This window comes from Cucurbita pepo, chromosome 10 (genome assembly GCF_057944985.1).
Source record: "Cucurbita pepo subsp. pepo isolate OVF chromosome 10, ASM5794498v1, whole genome shotgun sequence".
Taxonomy (NCBI): Eukaryota; Viridiplantae; Streptophyta; class Magnoliopsida; order Cucurbitales; family Cucurbitaceae; genus Cucurbita; species Cucurbita pepo.
Window position 1 is genome coordinate 243,373 of NC_141807.1, and position 14,900 is coordinate 258,272.

The 14,900-nt window shown below is 38.6% G+C and overlaps 3 protein-coding genes across 5 annotated transcripts; 1 reads left to right on the forward strand and 2 right to left on the reverse strand.

The window, feature by feature from the left end:
• Window positions 1-98: 98 nt before the first annotated feature.
• LOC111803080 (subtilisin-like protease SBT2.2) lies at window positions 99-4,458 on the reverse strand. Its single transcript, XM_023687350.2, has 10 exons — window positions 3,893-4,458; window positions 3,325-3,478; window positions 2,840-3,237; window positions 2,668-2,763; window positions 2,477-2,549; window positions 2,068-2,350; window positions 1,654-1,985; window positions 1,275-1,545; window positions 912-1,193; window positions 99-765 (listed from the first exon to the last, which is right to left on the reverse strand). The coding sequence occupies exons 1-10, from the start codon at window positions 4,108-4,110 to the stop codon at window positions 338-340; spliced, it is 2,535 nt and encodes an 844-aa protein (XP_023543118.1). The 5' UTR covers window positions 4,111-4,458; the 3' UTR covers window positions 99-337.
• Window positions 4,459-7,378: 2,920 nt separating this feature from the next.
• On the reverse strand, window positions 7,379-11,024 carry LOC111804110 (uncharacterized). Of its 3 annotated transcripts, none has more exons than XR_002816463.2 (3): window positions 10,017-11,024; window positions 8,856-8,908; window positions 7,379-7,794 (listed from the first exon to the last, which is right to left on the reverse strand). XR_002816463.2 is itself a non-coding variant. In XM_023688806.2 (2 exons), the coding sequence occupies exon 1, from the start codon at window positions 10,874-10,876 to the stop codon at window positions 10,022-10,024; it is 855 nt and encodes a 284-aa protein (XP_023544574.1). In that variant the 5' UTR covers window positions 10,877-11,024; the 3' UTR covers window positions 7,379-7,794; window positions 10,017-10,021. The 3 variants fall into 3 exon arrangements, 1 of the variants encoding a protein (XP_023544574.1); XR_002816462.2 differs by having other exon boundaries at window positions 8,852-8,908; XM_023688806.2 differs by lacking the exon at window positions 8,856-8,908.
• Window positions 11,025-11,321: 297 nt separating this feature from the next.
• On the forward strand, window positions 11,322-14,303 carry LOC111804109 (coatomer subunit epsilon-2-like). Its single transcript, XM_023688805.2, has 7 exons — window positions 11,322-11,598; window positions 11,683-11,772; window positions 12,163-12,314; window positions 12,762-12,897; window positions 12,981-13,136; window positions 13,396-13,475; window positions 13,983-14,303. The coding sequence occupies exons 1-7, from the start codon at window positions 11,437-11,439 to the stop codon at window positions 14,074-14,076; spliced, it is 870 nt and encodes a 289-aa protein (XP_023544573.1). The 5' UTR covers window positions 11,322-11,436; the 3' UTR covers window positions 14,077-14,303.
• The last annotated feature ends 597 nt before the right edge of the window (window positions 14,304-14,900 follow it).

Here is a 14,900-nt window from a genome sequence, read left to right on the forward strand (position 1 = left end):
CTATCTTTAATCTATCATCCTTATCATCCTTTTGGGCACGTCAAGTGTCCCAAGTTGGTAATGGATTAGAGAGGGATAGAGAGAGGTCAACTCAGCTATTAACTTACTTTTGAAACTGAATCTTCAATACTGACACCCACCAGCTACATTTTCTTTTTTTACATCAGAAAACAGTTACATAGAAAAAAGAATGAAAAAATTGGTTAAACACCTCCAAATTATTCAAAAAGGAAGGAAAGGGCAGAGAGCAGGGGATGGTAACAACAACCAGAGAGAATAACATCATCTTTTTCTTTCATGAAGGGGGAATAATTACCTCTCCCTCCAAACTTCTCACTCAATTAGTAGTGTTGTTATATGAGATCTTCAAAATTACTGAAACAGGAATGTTGATTATATGGCCTGCACTCCCAAAAAGTCCAATTCTACCAAAGCTAGCAACCGAGCTGTTCATCGTCGCGTTCAAGAATATGGTTAGCTCTTGTTTCTTGCCGCTGTCGATTGTAAATTGAGTTGGAGAAACCTTCAAAGAAATCCCATAAGGAGCACTCCAACCAACATTATAAATCTCAGGTCCAGCTAGGTTGGTCACGGTTCGTTGCACTACTCTTGACTGGTTAAGTTTTGCTATCGTCACAGAGGGCAAGTTCAAATCAGCTCCACTGATACTGGAATTGTAAAGCCCGCAGTTCTGGCCTGTGTAGTTGAATACCACAGGGGATGATCCATTGATTCCACAAAGAAACGACATATAATCATCGTAACCTACAACAAACAAGAAGCGAACTCAAATGTCATACACCATGCAGCACTTTACTACCAAAATGATCAACCAAAAGTACACACAAAATTCTCAGTTCCCAATATTTCCCAACTCATTCTCTGCTAATATGTAAAGATGAAGCACTTACTGGAATCAAAGATCAACCCTGGGTCGAGAGCTGCTGTTGCATTCACAAAACCACTTCCCATATCAAAAGGCGTAGCTGGAGACTGGTTCTGTTCGGGGTTAACATAAGCACGCTGAGCCATGATTGGTCCACCAGTCTTGTCGTAAAGAGAAGCAGTTGTGGATAGTGCAGATGCAATGGCTGAAGGACTAAGACTGGAGTACTTCTGCTTTACCAGTGAGGCTAGACCAGCAATATGAGGAGCAGCCATGCTTGTTCCCGACATCATTGCAAAGCTTTCACCTGGAGAGTTCGTAAAAGTTAAGATTCATGTCTGAGAATTCATCTTACATGTAAATCAACACTGTGGAAGATGATGATCACCGAGAAATTCGATAGAGTCAGTGGCAACAGAGCTCCAAGCAGCCCATATGGAATTTCCAGGAGCAACCAAGTTGGGCTTCATAATATCAGAATCATCAAGAGAACTGTCTTCTGGGTCTGGTCCTCTAGCAGAATAGTACATGATTTGTGGGGCAGAAGAGCTATAATTTGCCTTCAATCCCCCACATATGCTAGCAACAGCTCCAAATTTTGAAATTCTCTTTGTTAATCCATCTACTTCCAGGGAAGAATTGTAATATTGAAGAAGCATCTGCCAAAGAAACCATAGAACATAACCCATTTTAAAACCCCACTTTGATGCAGAAAGGCTTTGACAACCATTTGTAAAACAAAACAGCGAACAAAGTAGAGCACCCACCTTGGAATCTTCTGGTGATGAAATTATGATGCCAGGCATTTTCATTGGTATTGGGTTGAGCCTAAAACCTATCACAAAAGAATCCATATAGAAAATGACACCAGCAGCACTCAAGTTTTTTGCTGTCTGTAAAGCTTGTTTAACTGTGGAAAGCCCCAGCACAAATCTGATTGAGTAGCTGCATATTAGAAGGTTCCCTTGGATCAGATCCTGATCATAGTTACTGGAGTCTTGGCATTCGCCCACGTACATGTCCGCCGACACGTTTGTGCCATTGTTCAAAGCGTGTATTGCAGCAATTAGTTTGTACTTTGTGCCATTATAAGTTCCAGCTGAATAGGAGAATACGGATTATGTTTTATCTTCCTTTAAGTGGAAGAGTAGTATAAACAGAGAAGACAAACAGAAACTTACGAGCAAGTCCGACTCCCGGGATGGTGACGTTATTGCCAAGGCTTATCGAGTTAGCATAGCTTCTGTCGTGAGAAGCAGCCCCAACAGTGAAGATCCATGGACTGAAGGAAGACATGCTCTTAGGTGCTGGACCAGTGTTACCAGCTGCTTGCACAACGAATATACCAGCCTTTACAGCAGAGAGCAATGCCATATCTATGGGATTAAAAAACGTTGCAATACCCGGGGGACGCCTGTTCGGTGTGATTGATAAACTTATTATATCCACCCCATCCTGAGCAGCCTACAAAGAACATCATAAAGATAACAAAAGATTGAAAGAAGATGAGGAATTCTTGAGAAGAAAAATACTAAATTTAGACTTGGTCTCCTCCAAATGAGATTTTAAACTTGTTTAATTCTGGCATACCTGATCGACTGCAGCAACAACATCAGCAGCAAAACCTCCAAAGCTTTTGTACAGTGCCTTATAAACAGCAATGCTGGAAAAAGAAGCATAAGTAAGCATTGAAGCAAATGAATTATAGGAACCAAAATGATATTTTAACTGACAAAATAATAGCTCGAGAAGTGAATGTAGCCTAAGTTCAGATTAATTACTGTGAACGAGGAGCCATCCCACTGGCATTTCCAAAGTGATGTCCAGCAACTAGCACTGGAATGCCATGGTTTCCAGCAGCAATGGAAGCTGTGTGCCTGCATATATTGATGTCAATGACTAACAAGGAATACAAACCAAAGGAAATTTCCAAACAGACATAGAAATCCTTACGTGCCATGCCCATCACCATCAAATGGTGAAGCATAATCCTGAGATGCATTAAATATTCCCCTTGTTATAGCTGATGCTGCAAAATGGCGTGCTCCCACAAGCTTCCGATTGCATGACCCAGATGGAAAATCTGGAGTTACCTCACAGATTCCAGAGAAGTGGGGTGGAACTGGAAATGGTTTATCACTCAAATCATCAGCAAAGCTGGGGTGAGAAGGGTCAATGCCAGTGTCAACGAACCCTATCACAATCCCAGCTCCAGCACTTTCAAAGCCACCATCTTGAGACCAAGCTCCCTGAGGAAGCCCCAAGAACTGTGGCGTATGGGTCGTAGCAGTTCTAACAGAGAAATCCATGACAACATTTGCCACCTCCTTTCTCTTTGAAAGTTTATTAGCCTATAAATTCAAACATAGTTTCTCCTGAGCAAAATTTATCAGGTAAACACTAACAATTAGAGAACATCATATATTACAAACTTGTACCTGTTCTTCAGTAACAAGCACAGCGAATCCATTGATCAAGAAATGGTAACTGTACAGCTTTAAGTATTTCTCCCCCTTCAAGACCTTCTTCAACAATGAATCATGAACTCGGGCTATGTAAGATCTATATCTTCGATGCTTTCTTGATATGTTTCTAAAGCAATATAAAAATTAGCATAAAGGGTAAAGGCATAGCATCGATAATAGATTCAACAAAAATTAGCAATTGCAGTTTCAACAAGGTTAAGGGATAGTTTTCATGGAAATCCACTGAGAAACAAAGATAAATATAACACAAATTCTGCATCCTCCCAACACATTGGTACCGAATGATGGAAAAAATGAATTTTTGACAGAGAAAGAAAGAACAATATCGACAACCCAGAAAAGGCAACCAATATAAACTACTTCATGCTTAAGCAAATACGCCCACGTTGGCGTTTAAGAAGATTACAGTGATTGAAAACGTCTTATACAACAAGTTTTCATCATATTAAATCAAGTAAAGAACTAAAATGAGTAGCTTAGAGCTGCTGAATGCAAGTATAAGAGAGTGATGGAGAAGTACCTTGGTTTGTGGATGCTTAATCCACCAGAAGCACCGAGCCTAAAAGAAGTGGTATTCTGCCTAAGCTGACCATAGTAATGAGTAGTAGGAGGAGGTTCCTTGAGGGTTACAATGTACACGGCTGTTGAATCACCGAATTCGTCCAGACAAGATGCGCATATAAACATCCCAAAACATACAACAGCGCATAGTAGACGTGCACGGTGAATGATATCCATTAGGGAACAGTATCCAAACCCAAAAGAACACAGTTTTAGTGTTGTAATCAGAAGCTCCTTCACCTCATATCTTGAAGCAGAAGCTTGCTCGTTGTCTCTTTTGAATGTGCTCAAACTAGAACAAGAGATTCACCAACACAAAATCTCTAAATCTAGAGGCTAGAAGTTCCAAGAAGACAATGAAAAAACAGCCATGAAAACTTCCCCTCTCAAATGGGGGAGGTGATAATAATGGCCAAGAAAGCAGACCCTTCTTCTTTTCGGTGAAAAAGAACCCACTTTCGTTCACTTTTTGTTCATCTAGTGTGGGTAGAGAGAGAGAGAGAGAGAGAGAGAGAGAGGTAAAGGAAGTGAGAGAAGAAGAAGAGATTGTATTAATGGGAGTTGTGTTGATGGGAATTGACAATCTGCAAAAGCTTTCTTGGGTAATGTGAATTTGAACGTTTTATTAACTAAAAGAGCCAAAAACGAAAGGGAAAGGAAAAAATACAGAGAAATTCAGGACAGAGGCAGAGAGCTAGGCAGAGTAAGGTTTTGTCTTTGATTCTATGATCCGATTGAAGGCTTTTTGGCAATGGCCTGTAAGTCGAGAAATATGATTGTATGATCCAATCGTCTTGAAATCTCATAGAATAGCAATGACCCACATTCAAACACTAATTGAACATCAAGATTTGATAATAAAGATTCAATTTTTATGTAAATAATGTACTAAGAAATTCCATGGAAGTACAGCGGGGGAACAAAGACGTTGAGACAATGTGCGATGGAAAAGTGGGGTCTTTACTTTTGTTTGTCCATTTGTGCTCCCAACGTTCGAATTTTTTAAGGTCACCCGTGAGAGAGCTTAGTTTTGTGGGTGTATTGTGGGACGGTGGTGGGTGGTGTGTTGGGGCGCTCGCACGTGCCAAAAGTGAGAAATTAGTGGACATGCTCCTTTTATGTATAATTCTATTTCATTTGCATTCCAAGTTGGCCCTTTTTACTTAATTATTGTGAAATTAGAATGATGGTTGGTCTTGGTTGGGCCATCCAAAAATTGAGTATTATCTTTCCTTTAATCACTATCTTTTGACTTTTACACACAAAATATATCCACTCACATCGACCCTTCTTCGAGGCTCAACATTCTTCCTGACACACCGCTCAATATTTGGCTCTGATATCATTAGTAACAAAGTAAGCTCACAGCTACCAGATATTGTCCTCTTTGAACTTTACCTTCTGAACTTTCCCTCAAAATTTTAAAATGTGTCTATTAGGGGGAGATCCTCACACTCTTATAAATAATGTTTCGTTCTCTTCTCAAACCAATGTGGGATCACAGTCTAGTTTGCTCGTCCTACCTTTTTATGTTGTAGATCAAGATACATTGTCTCGATAAATATGATGTAGTTTTAAGAATTTTTGGCACGGATAGAATTGACCTATGATGAAGATAAATTTACAGTCTCAATTAGGCATGGGATTCCATAATCCATTTGTTATGAGCTTGTATAAGTGTTACTGATGCATAGGGCATGAAAGGACACTTTTGTTTGTCAAAGTGGTAGGCCCAACCAGAGCACATCATATGCGTAGCTGACCATCTCTAAAGCACATAAAAAAACATAGCAATTTTGAGGGATAATTATTTTAGGTAGTCTTCACAGTGTCTAAAGGAGCCTGATTCCACAATCATTTACATCGCTTCCTCTTAGATATTCATTTATAGCCTTACCCCATGGGTAGCAAACAACTTGTGTTGCCCACTAAAAGAAAAGTGCCAAGGATGAGTACTCATTCATGTCATGATAAAAAAAGGTTAGCTCGTTTATTTTTTCTTTTGAGTTCAACAACTACATAGGTGGAGAATCGAACCACCAACTTTTAAGATAACAATTTGTGTTTTATTCACCAAATTATTTTTGTATTGACTTGTTGAGTTGGTTTCTAACTCTCCTACTTCTAGCTTTGTAAAACCGTTGATCGTAAGCTATATTGTTTCAATCTCCTTGAATAATTTATCGTGAAATAGCAAACAACATATGAAAATGGCATTCCCTTGTCAAAAGATTCAAAAGATAAAAGATACTGTCTCTTACAACTTGGCAAAACAGAGTGAGAATTCTCATCTATTTCAAAAGCTTATGAAGAAGGTTTTTGTGATCCGCTGAGCATTGACATTTATGTCTCCAATCCTAACATGGTTAAAGAGATTTGTTTCTAAAAATGGTAAATATAATTCTGAAATAACATTATACACCAATCATTCGACAAATACATGTACTTTGTCACATCTGTAAATACATACAATGCCAACTAACCAAAGGATACTTTGGATCAATCATTTTTCCTTCAATTATGATAAAGTTTCAGCCAAAAATCTACAAGGAACATACAAATTATAATGTCACAACAAAGAGAGACATACAAACAATCACGCCATCTGAGAAATGAATGCCATCAAAAGCATTTTTCATTCTAACACTTTGGTTTCCCCTCCTCCATATGTTGAAGCTGGGTAATATTTATGACTCCTTACATATTTTTCAGTAAAGAAAGCTATTCAAGTTCATTTAAAATCTTCAGAAAATAATATCATTTATTCCTTTCCGTTTGGTCTTTGATTTCTGCAATCACCTTGCCGTAGAAGTAACATTTCGTAGACTCCCTTTGTGATGCAGGTTGGCAGAGAGTTCCCTTCTCCAATTATATCGACACTTGAGAATTTGTCATTTTAGATGACTTGGGGTGGGTGGTGAGGCCTTGCAGCATAGTTCTTCTTTTAACTGATGCAGCCTGCAAGGTTTGTATTTCCTTTAAGCAGACCGCAATTAAGAGAGTGTAGACTAAAATCCAACACATACAAAAGAGATCATACAGTCCACTAGAAGAATCCTGCCTTGTTTATAGATCTCCATCATGGTGGCATAGAGCAAAAGACAGTGACAAAACAGTGTACCATCTAGATCTGTGAGAACTTGGCCTTTTTAAAACTTAGATCTTAGTTGGGATATGCCCCCCAAAAGGTGAAGCATTGTGTGGTTCTTATTTATGGAAATTGTCTCCCTGACAAAGGAAGAAAACTTAGGATTGAGCAACTACCATTGTTATTTAGATAGTTTAGACTCATCAAGAGTCAAAGAGCCTTTGAGGAAGTGGCGGTCCTTCGACATTCATGCTAATTGGAAAGAAGTTGCTTCTTCATACCATTTTACAATCCTTCAATTTTCATTACATTTGTTTAAAGGAAAAAAAAAAAAGAAAAAAAAAAAAAAACAACTCATGCACGCACAAAAATATATAGATTATCTCCTTTTAACAGAAGAGAGGTCCCAAAATACAGAACCTTCAGTTCGTACTATTCAGACTTTAGGTCCTTAAGTAATCACTATATAATGCCGAACACATTAAAAAGTAAAGGGGACAAGCGAATCTACCTAGAAACATGTCGATCAGGAATTGATAATTCACATTAAAATCCTGCACTCGAAGTATATCTGATGGTTAAATTGCAAAATCAGGACACAGTTTGCTAATAACACTACATTGTCGAATCCTACAACAGCATCAACACAAATTCAAAGAGAGATTGCACCCAGGGAGATGAACCAAGCTGTAGCCCCTGGCAAGTGAACTCAGGTCGAAACAACACAAGATAATATCCAATGAAGGCCTCCACATATCATCACATGAATATGTCTGCAACAAATAACGACAAAGTTATTGAGAAATGATAGACAGCAGGATTTTAAGATTGCATGAGAACGATAGAATGGTCTACAATGGTTGTAAGAAGTTTGTAAGATATAAAGTTCATAAACTTAAGATGACCAAAAAATTCCCAAAGTCCTGCAGAATATCATCTTAGTTTGAATCAGGTGATAACAACTCAGATTGTAACAGCCTTCACCATCTCACTATACCTATTAAGAATTCAGATCTTGTAAACGGGGCATATTTTACCAACAGAGTTGTTAGAGACAGAGAAAATGGAGAAACAAACATTTTTTAGACTAAAGCCGGTCAATGAGACAGAGGCCGCTAAATCTTAAAATAATTTATACAATTCAAAATGCCATCAAGGCATCAAAAAAGAATACTCAATGATTAGTGCCTCGTCCATCTAATCTATTAATAAAACCATATAAAGATCGAGATGGCCACAATTTAGGATCATAATAAAATTTGAGTCAATGACTCAATTGAGGAAGTCATTAGGGGAAAATATTAAAAGAAAACTGATTGCAGGAAAAAAAAAAACGAAAGAAAAAAAAAAGAAAAAAAGAAAGAGAAACAAGATCTCCACAGAAACATCCTCTTTTGATTCCTGGAAATCTTTCAACTCATCAATACCAATGGCTATCTATGAACAAGGAAGTTGGGAAATAAGCATCCTCTAGGAGGAAACATTCGAGCAATATGAAACAGGATAATAACACCATCACAAACTTCTATTAGGAAAGGATAGTACATTACTCGTAACTTGCCAAATAGTAAGTCACGCCCTTAGTTTATAGGAACATTCAGTCAAACCATTTAATCCTAATATAGGTATCTCATTAAATAAATATTTAATTTAGGTCCACAAAAAGAGATTGGTTCCTATTGAAGGACCGGTCAAAGAATTTGGAAGGAAAAAACCGTCAAGAATGTTAATCTTTTCCTACAGACTCACTTTGGCCATGATTAAAAATATCACTAGTTTTAATGGAACCAGAAAAGCAAGTGTATCCTAAGCAACGAGCAATTAAAGAACCTGCCTTGAGGAACTATTGAGGTGCAAGAGAACCATTAATCAACAGTGTCGTAACTCCTGAGCACAAAAAAGACAAGAAAGGGACAAACTTAGGCATGGCAGAAACTCTTACTGAACTTTTGTGATAACTATGTTAAATCTAGGAAACAAACATTTCATTGATCAAATGAAATTACAAGGAGAAACCAATCCAAAGGATCAAAAAAAAAAAAAAAAAAAAAAAAAAAAACTTTTCCAGTGGGTTGTAAGAGAATTTAAACCATAATAACATATCGGGAAACCAATTTAAACAATGAGAGAACTAAAAAAGAAACAGATGATGCAAAAGATTCAAATCCCTAATTAATATCGGAGAAAATCTGCAAACTCCTATCCAGCTACAAGTACGGAAAAAAAAAGCCCGAACGAAATTAAACCAAAGAGTCTTTTTTTCTTTCTTGAACGGGTGCCCAAGGAGAGTGATATTTGAAGGAAACCAAAAATCTGTGTTATGTAATCCCAAATGGATCTGGCAAAGGCACAACAGATGAAAAGATGGCTGTGAGATTCTGGACCCTTTTTGCACATAACAAACCAGCTGGGAGATAAACTAGTACCAGGAGATATATATACTGAAGCTTGTCCTTGGTGTTTAAGCAAGCATGGCTAAGCTCCCAAATCTAAAACTTAACTTTTTTTAGGATATTTCCCATTCCAAGTGATTTAATAAATGTCATCCTTCCCTTGAGTATCCAAAGAAGAAAAAGAACTGGACAAAATTTTCTTCACGGACAGAGAGAACAACGTGTGAGAGAGTATTGAAGAAACTATCCTATTCACCAATTTCAGCCACGGTAAGTTTTCTTCTGTTTTTTACTTGTATAAATTGATAAGCCGTTAAGGACGAAATGTATTTATAATAGTTATTCCATAATAAAGTTCATGAACTAACTTGTTATTTCAATGGGAAAGTACGGGTACCAAGATGTGTTCTTGAATTTAGTCAAATTTATTGGAATTGGAAAAATATTCAAATGCGATCCATTCTAAATAGAGTGTTCTTGAATTAACCAGAGACCGTTATACTTGACTTCAATGATCGCATGTTTTGCAGTAATAGCTTAAACGAAGAACTGGACACAATAAGGGCAAACTACCAAATTTCGAATTCGATAAAGAGACATACCAACACTATTGCTGTTGATTTTGCTGCTGATTTTGTGGGGCGGGTGGAGGCGGCATGCCAGGACGAGGTGGTCCGTAAATAGGAACTGCCCCACCGGGTGGAGGAGGCATCCCCGGTCGAGGCGGGGGCGCAGGCATTCCAGGTCTGGGTGGGGGTGGCGGTCCCCTCATCACCTGCCCGGTTGGTGGAGGTCCCATGGGTCTCTGAGCAAATTGAGGAGGAACTGGGAATGGCTGTGGCGGAGCTCCCCCTGGTCTTGCTGCAGAGAACTGTGGCGGAGGCCCCGGCGGAGGCATTCCTCTCCCAACCGGAGGTGGAGCTTGTCCTGGAAACATCGGCATCTGACCAGGTGGACGGATAACGGGGGCAGCTGGATATGTCATGGGCGGAGCGGACAGCTGTGGTACTGGCGGGCGAGAGATTTGAGGCTGCATCATCCCCGGAGCTGGTCCACCCACTCCACGAACTGGCCCAGCAAGACCAGGCTGAGCCTGAACAAGAGGAGCAGTCGGGATACCCCTCCCAGCGGCACGACCAATACCAGGCCCAGCCATAGCCGCAGCATTGACGGCCTTAGCACGGGACTCTTCAGCAGGTGGTGGACCCTCAACAGTCATGGAAATGACCTCCTCGCCGCGAAGAAGAACAAGCCCAAGGGTGCGACGCTCGTCGCGTTCCTCATTAGTCTTTTTACCCTTAGCTGGAGGAAGCTTACGGAACTCCTCGCAGTCGCCGAGGACGAGGTTCATGTGCCGATCGAAGGCCATGAACTTGCCAACCAATTGGCGACCATCTTGGATGGTGACCCTCATCCGGTAATTAATATACTGGAGCATCTTCGAACTTTTAGACATCGACATTGTGCCAGAATTTGGAATCCCTCAACTGAGATGCGACCTAGGGTTTGTTTCAGTAAGAAGTGAAGCAAGAAGAAGTGAAATGAGCGTCGAGCGAGAGTGGGGGAGAGGAAGCTAGGGTTTTAGAAATTGGAGCATAATCTTTTCCTTCAAATTTGCTCTTTGCCAAAAAAAAAACACAAAAAAGGGCCGAACACGACGATGTCGGCCCACCGGTCCAAGTCCATACCCAGTTTTAATTCCCCAATATTACGCAGTTTTTTATTTATATATAATTATTATTAATATTGTGTTTTAAAAATTGTTTTATTTCTAACAAAAGGTTATTTTATTTTATTTTATTTTTTAAAATTTTAAGGATATTAATAACAAAATTTAAATATTATTTTTGAGAAAAATCTTAATGCGTCTTCAAAATTTAAAAGTAATATAAAAAATGAACAAACCCGAAAAGCCCAAATTTTGTTGAGCGTTCAGTTGCTTCGTCGGTTTTCTTTCTCTTTTATTTCTCCGACTCTGCTAGATTCAGATATAGAAGAAGGAGCTTGGACGACAAGGAAACCATGGCAGCACCAGATCATTTGTTCAATCTGAGAAATAATTTCTATTTGGGAGCGTATCAGGCAGCCATTAACAACAGTAATCTCTCCAATCTCTCACCCGATGACGCAATCGAGAGGGATTCTATTGTTTTCCGCTCTTACATTGCCCTTGGCAGCTATCAGGTCTGTTCCTGCACGTTAGAGTGGTTCGAAAGTCTATTGATGCTTGATTTGAATTTGATTTGAAACTTTTGCGTACTCTTTCAGCTAGCCATCAGCGAGATCGACTCATCCGCCCCGACGTCTCTCCAAGCCGTCAAATTGCTCGCTCTTTATCTGTCCGATCCTAGTAGCAAGGTTTCATCCGTGGATCTAGAGCCCCTTTTAGCCGATTATGTTCATTTCGAATATGATAAATTCTGTTTGGAATTCATAGAATTTTAGTTATATTATTGGTTCACGCATTTGAAATCCATGTTACTGCGCTTTATAAATTTAAACCATATTTGACACTGATCTGTGGAATGGAGTTCTAAAAATCTAAAGAGGGGTCTACTGGATATTCAGAGTTGGTAACTCCATTTTATTGGCTAGTGATGTTTGATGCAGTTCAAACCAACTTACATCAGATTTTACCCCATTTGCTGGACGATAAATGACATTCAGAAAAAAATGAAGACATTTTTCTTATTCACGAGAGCAGAGTAATCAAAGTTTCTTTACTGATGAATTCTTTGAACATCGCAGGAATCAACCATCGCAAGTCTACAGGAATGGTTATCAGATCTAGCCATTGCAAACAATCCTACCTTGAGGCTAATTGCAGGAATCATATTCATGCATGAGCAAGACTTTAATGAAGCCCTGAAACACACAAATGCTGGAGGAACCATGGAATTGTAAGTCTCATTTTGAATGCTTTACCAATACTTATTTCTTTCAACTGTAATAGTTTCAATTGTTAGTTGCTGTAATATAGGTTGGTTTTTTTTTTTTTTTCTCTTCTTTTCTTTTTGGGGGGTACATGTACATAGATTGTCTACCTTATTTCATCCTTACCTGCTACCTTGTTGCACGATGTGTGAAATCAACACTTGGTAGCTCAATCAACTTGTCACACCATCATTTATGTAATGATTTCAATGTAGAGATTTATTTGAATCAAAATTGGATGTAAGGAGATGTATATGGAACTTATTAACATTTAGAGACTAAAAGAAACGACTGCATATTTTTTTATTTTTTGTGCCTAATGTAGATGCAAGTAGTTGTTTCAGGGGAGATCCTTGTGAGACTGGAAGTGTATACTGGAATTAGCTCAAGCCCGATATTGTTTTTCCATGCAGGCATGCTCTGAATGTTCAAATATTTCTTAAGATGCACAGGTCAGATTATGCTGAGAGACAGCTGAGAGTCATGCAACAGACTGATGAGGATCACACATTAACACAACTTGCAAATGCTTGGATAAATCTGGCTGTGGTTTGTAGCTTATATTTCCATTATCTGAAGGAATAGACTCTTTGGAGGTAGTCTCATTATTCTGTAATTTTTTGCTTGACCAGGGTGGTTCCAAGATACAAGAAGCATATCTTATCTTCCAGGATTTCTCTGAAAAGTATCCCATGACAAGCTTGATTTTGAATGGAAGGGCCGTCTGCTGCATGCATATGGGAAACTTTGATGAGGCCGAGACACTTCTTCTTGAAGCATTGAACAAGGTAGATTTGGATAACCACGCATTTAATTACTTATATTGTATAACCGAAGCTACTTATCAGAGGGGATCAAGATTATTGGCACAAACTAGTGACCAAAAAAAACCTAGACCCAACATCTTTGTTACTTAGTTGTCTTAAATGAATTTCCAATGTGATCAAACTGTAAGACAGATTGGAAATATTCAGTTCCACGGTCGATGCAAATATATTTTATAAATTTCTAGTTGTAGATAAGATGTTTCTTTGTTGTTGTTCACAGGATGCAAAAGATCCAGAAACTATGGCCAATCTAGTTGTATGCAGTCTTCACCTTGGCAAACCAACTTCTCGTTTTCTCAGGTAATGGGTGGGGATCCATCGCCAGAAATCTTTTTCTTTCTTCGTTCTATTTTTTATGTTTTGGTTGTTTGGTTGCAATGCTTTTCTATAGTCTGCATCTTTGTGGGAATTGTGGTGAAGGTAGTTTTAAGAAAGTGAATGGCAATACTATGATCACCTAAGTTCTAGGAGGTTATTTAAAGTGAAACATTTTCTATAACACTTTGAAGAAACTGAACCGATTTTCTAAAAATATTTGAAGGGGATTTAATGAAGAGTTTGAGTATCGGAGTACGATATTTGAAATTCTTCTATTGTACCGTAGGTCTTGTTATGCTCATTTAATAATATCTTGGGTATTCAGAAATTTATTTTGTCCTAGTCCTGTCTCCCATCTTCATATTTAATGTTTTCCTGAAAATAAGCTGTGGTGAATTTATCTGTATAGCTAAACGGTACTTGAGCACTTGAATCCACCCACAAGTTGGATTAGACTCTATTGTTAACATATTTGCCACAAATTTTCAGCCAATTGAAACTTTCGCATCCCGACCACTTGCTTGTTAAACGCATCTCGGCTGCTGAAGAGAACTTCGATAGAGCTGTTCAATCTGTTGCTTAGAGAAGCCTTGCTGCTTTTGAAAAGGAGGTGAACGATGTTTGCTAGTGTTGAACGACAGTCTTCACCCCGGGGGTTGTTTACTGTTTTTGTTAATTGGAGCTGTTGATTTTCCCCAAATATTTGACGGTAGGAGTTATAACTCACGATTCTGATCATTTTTGTACTGAGATTCCTGGATGTGATACGTATGATTATTTTACTTGATTCTTTAGAATTTTCAGGCTTCACTGTTTGATATTATACCAAATCTTAAGAGAGTAGCTTATGCTGAGCTTTGGAACAATTATTAATCTCATACTCAATGTAGAATAATTAACAAATTTTAATGTGGTAAACATAATGATTTTTCCATTGAGTTATTCCAAACACTACTAATCTCACCTCAGTATAGCTGACTAGTTGGTTTAAGTAATGGAGTCTGAGATGATGGGAAAGGGAAGAAGTGAGAAAGAAGGGCAATTTGTGCACACAGACATCCTCCTTTATCTCACAACTATATGGCTTGAAATTCATGTGGCAAATGCGATGTTTCCTATAATTACTGCGTGACAAGGGAAGGCCACAGATGAAGTTAATACCTCGTAACCATTGAAGAGCTTAGTAATACTCAGAAAGAAAGAAAGTTTCACAATGTGGAATTAATGAAAGAAATGAAGAACAAACTAATAATAGCAACCGCAAGATGATGAGTGCCATTTTTGAGTTATTTGTAAGCGTCAAGAGCGAAGAAGATGAGACTGGAGTTAGAAAGCAAGTATACAGGTGGGTGATTGCTTAAGCACGATGATAATACATAAAGCTGTGAAATTGTGTTTTGTTTATGG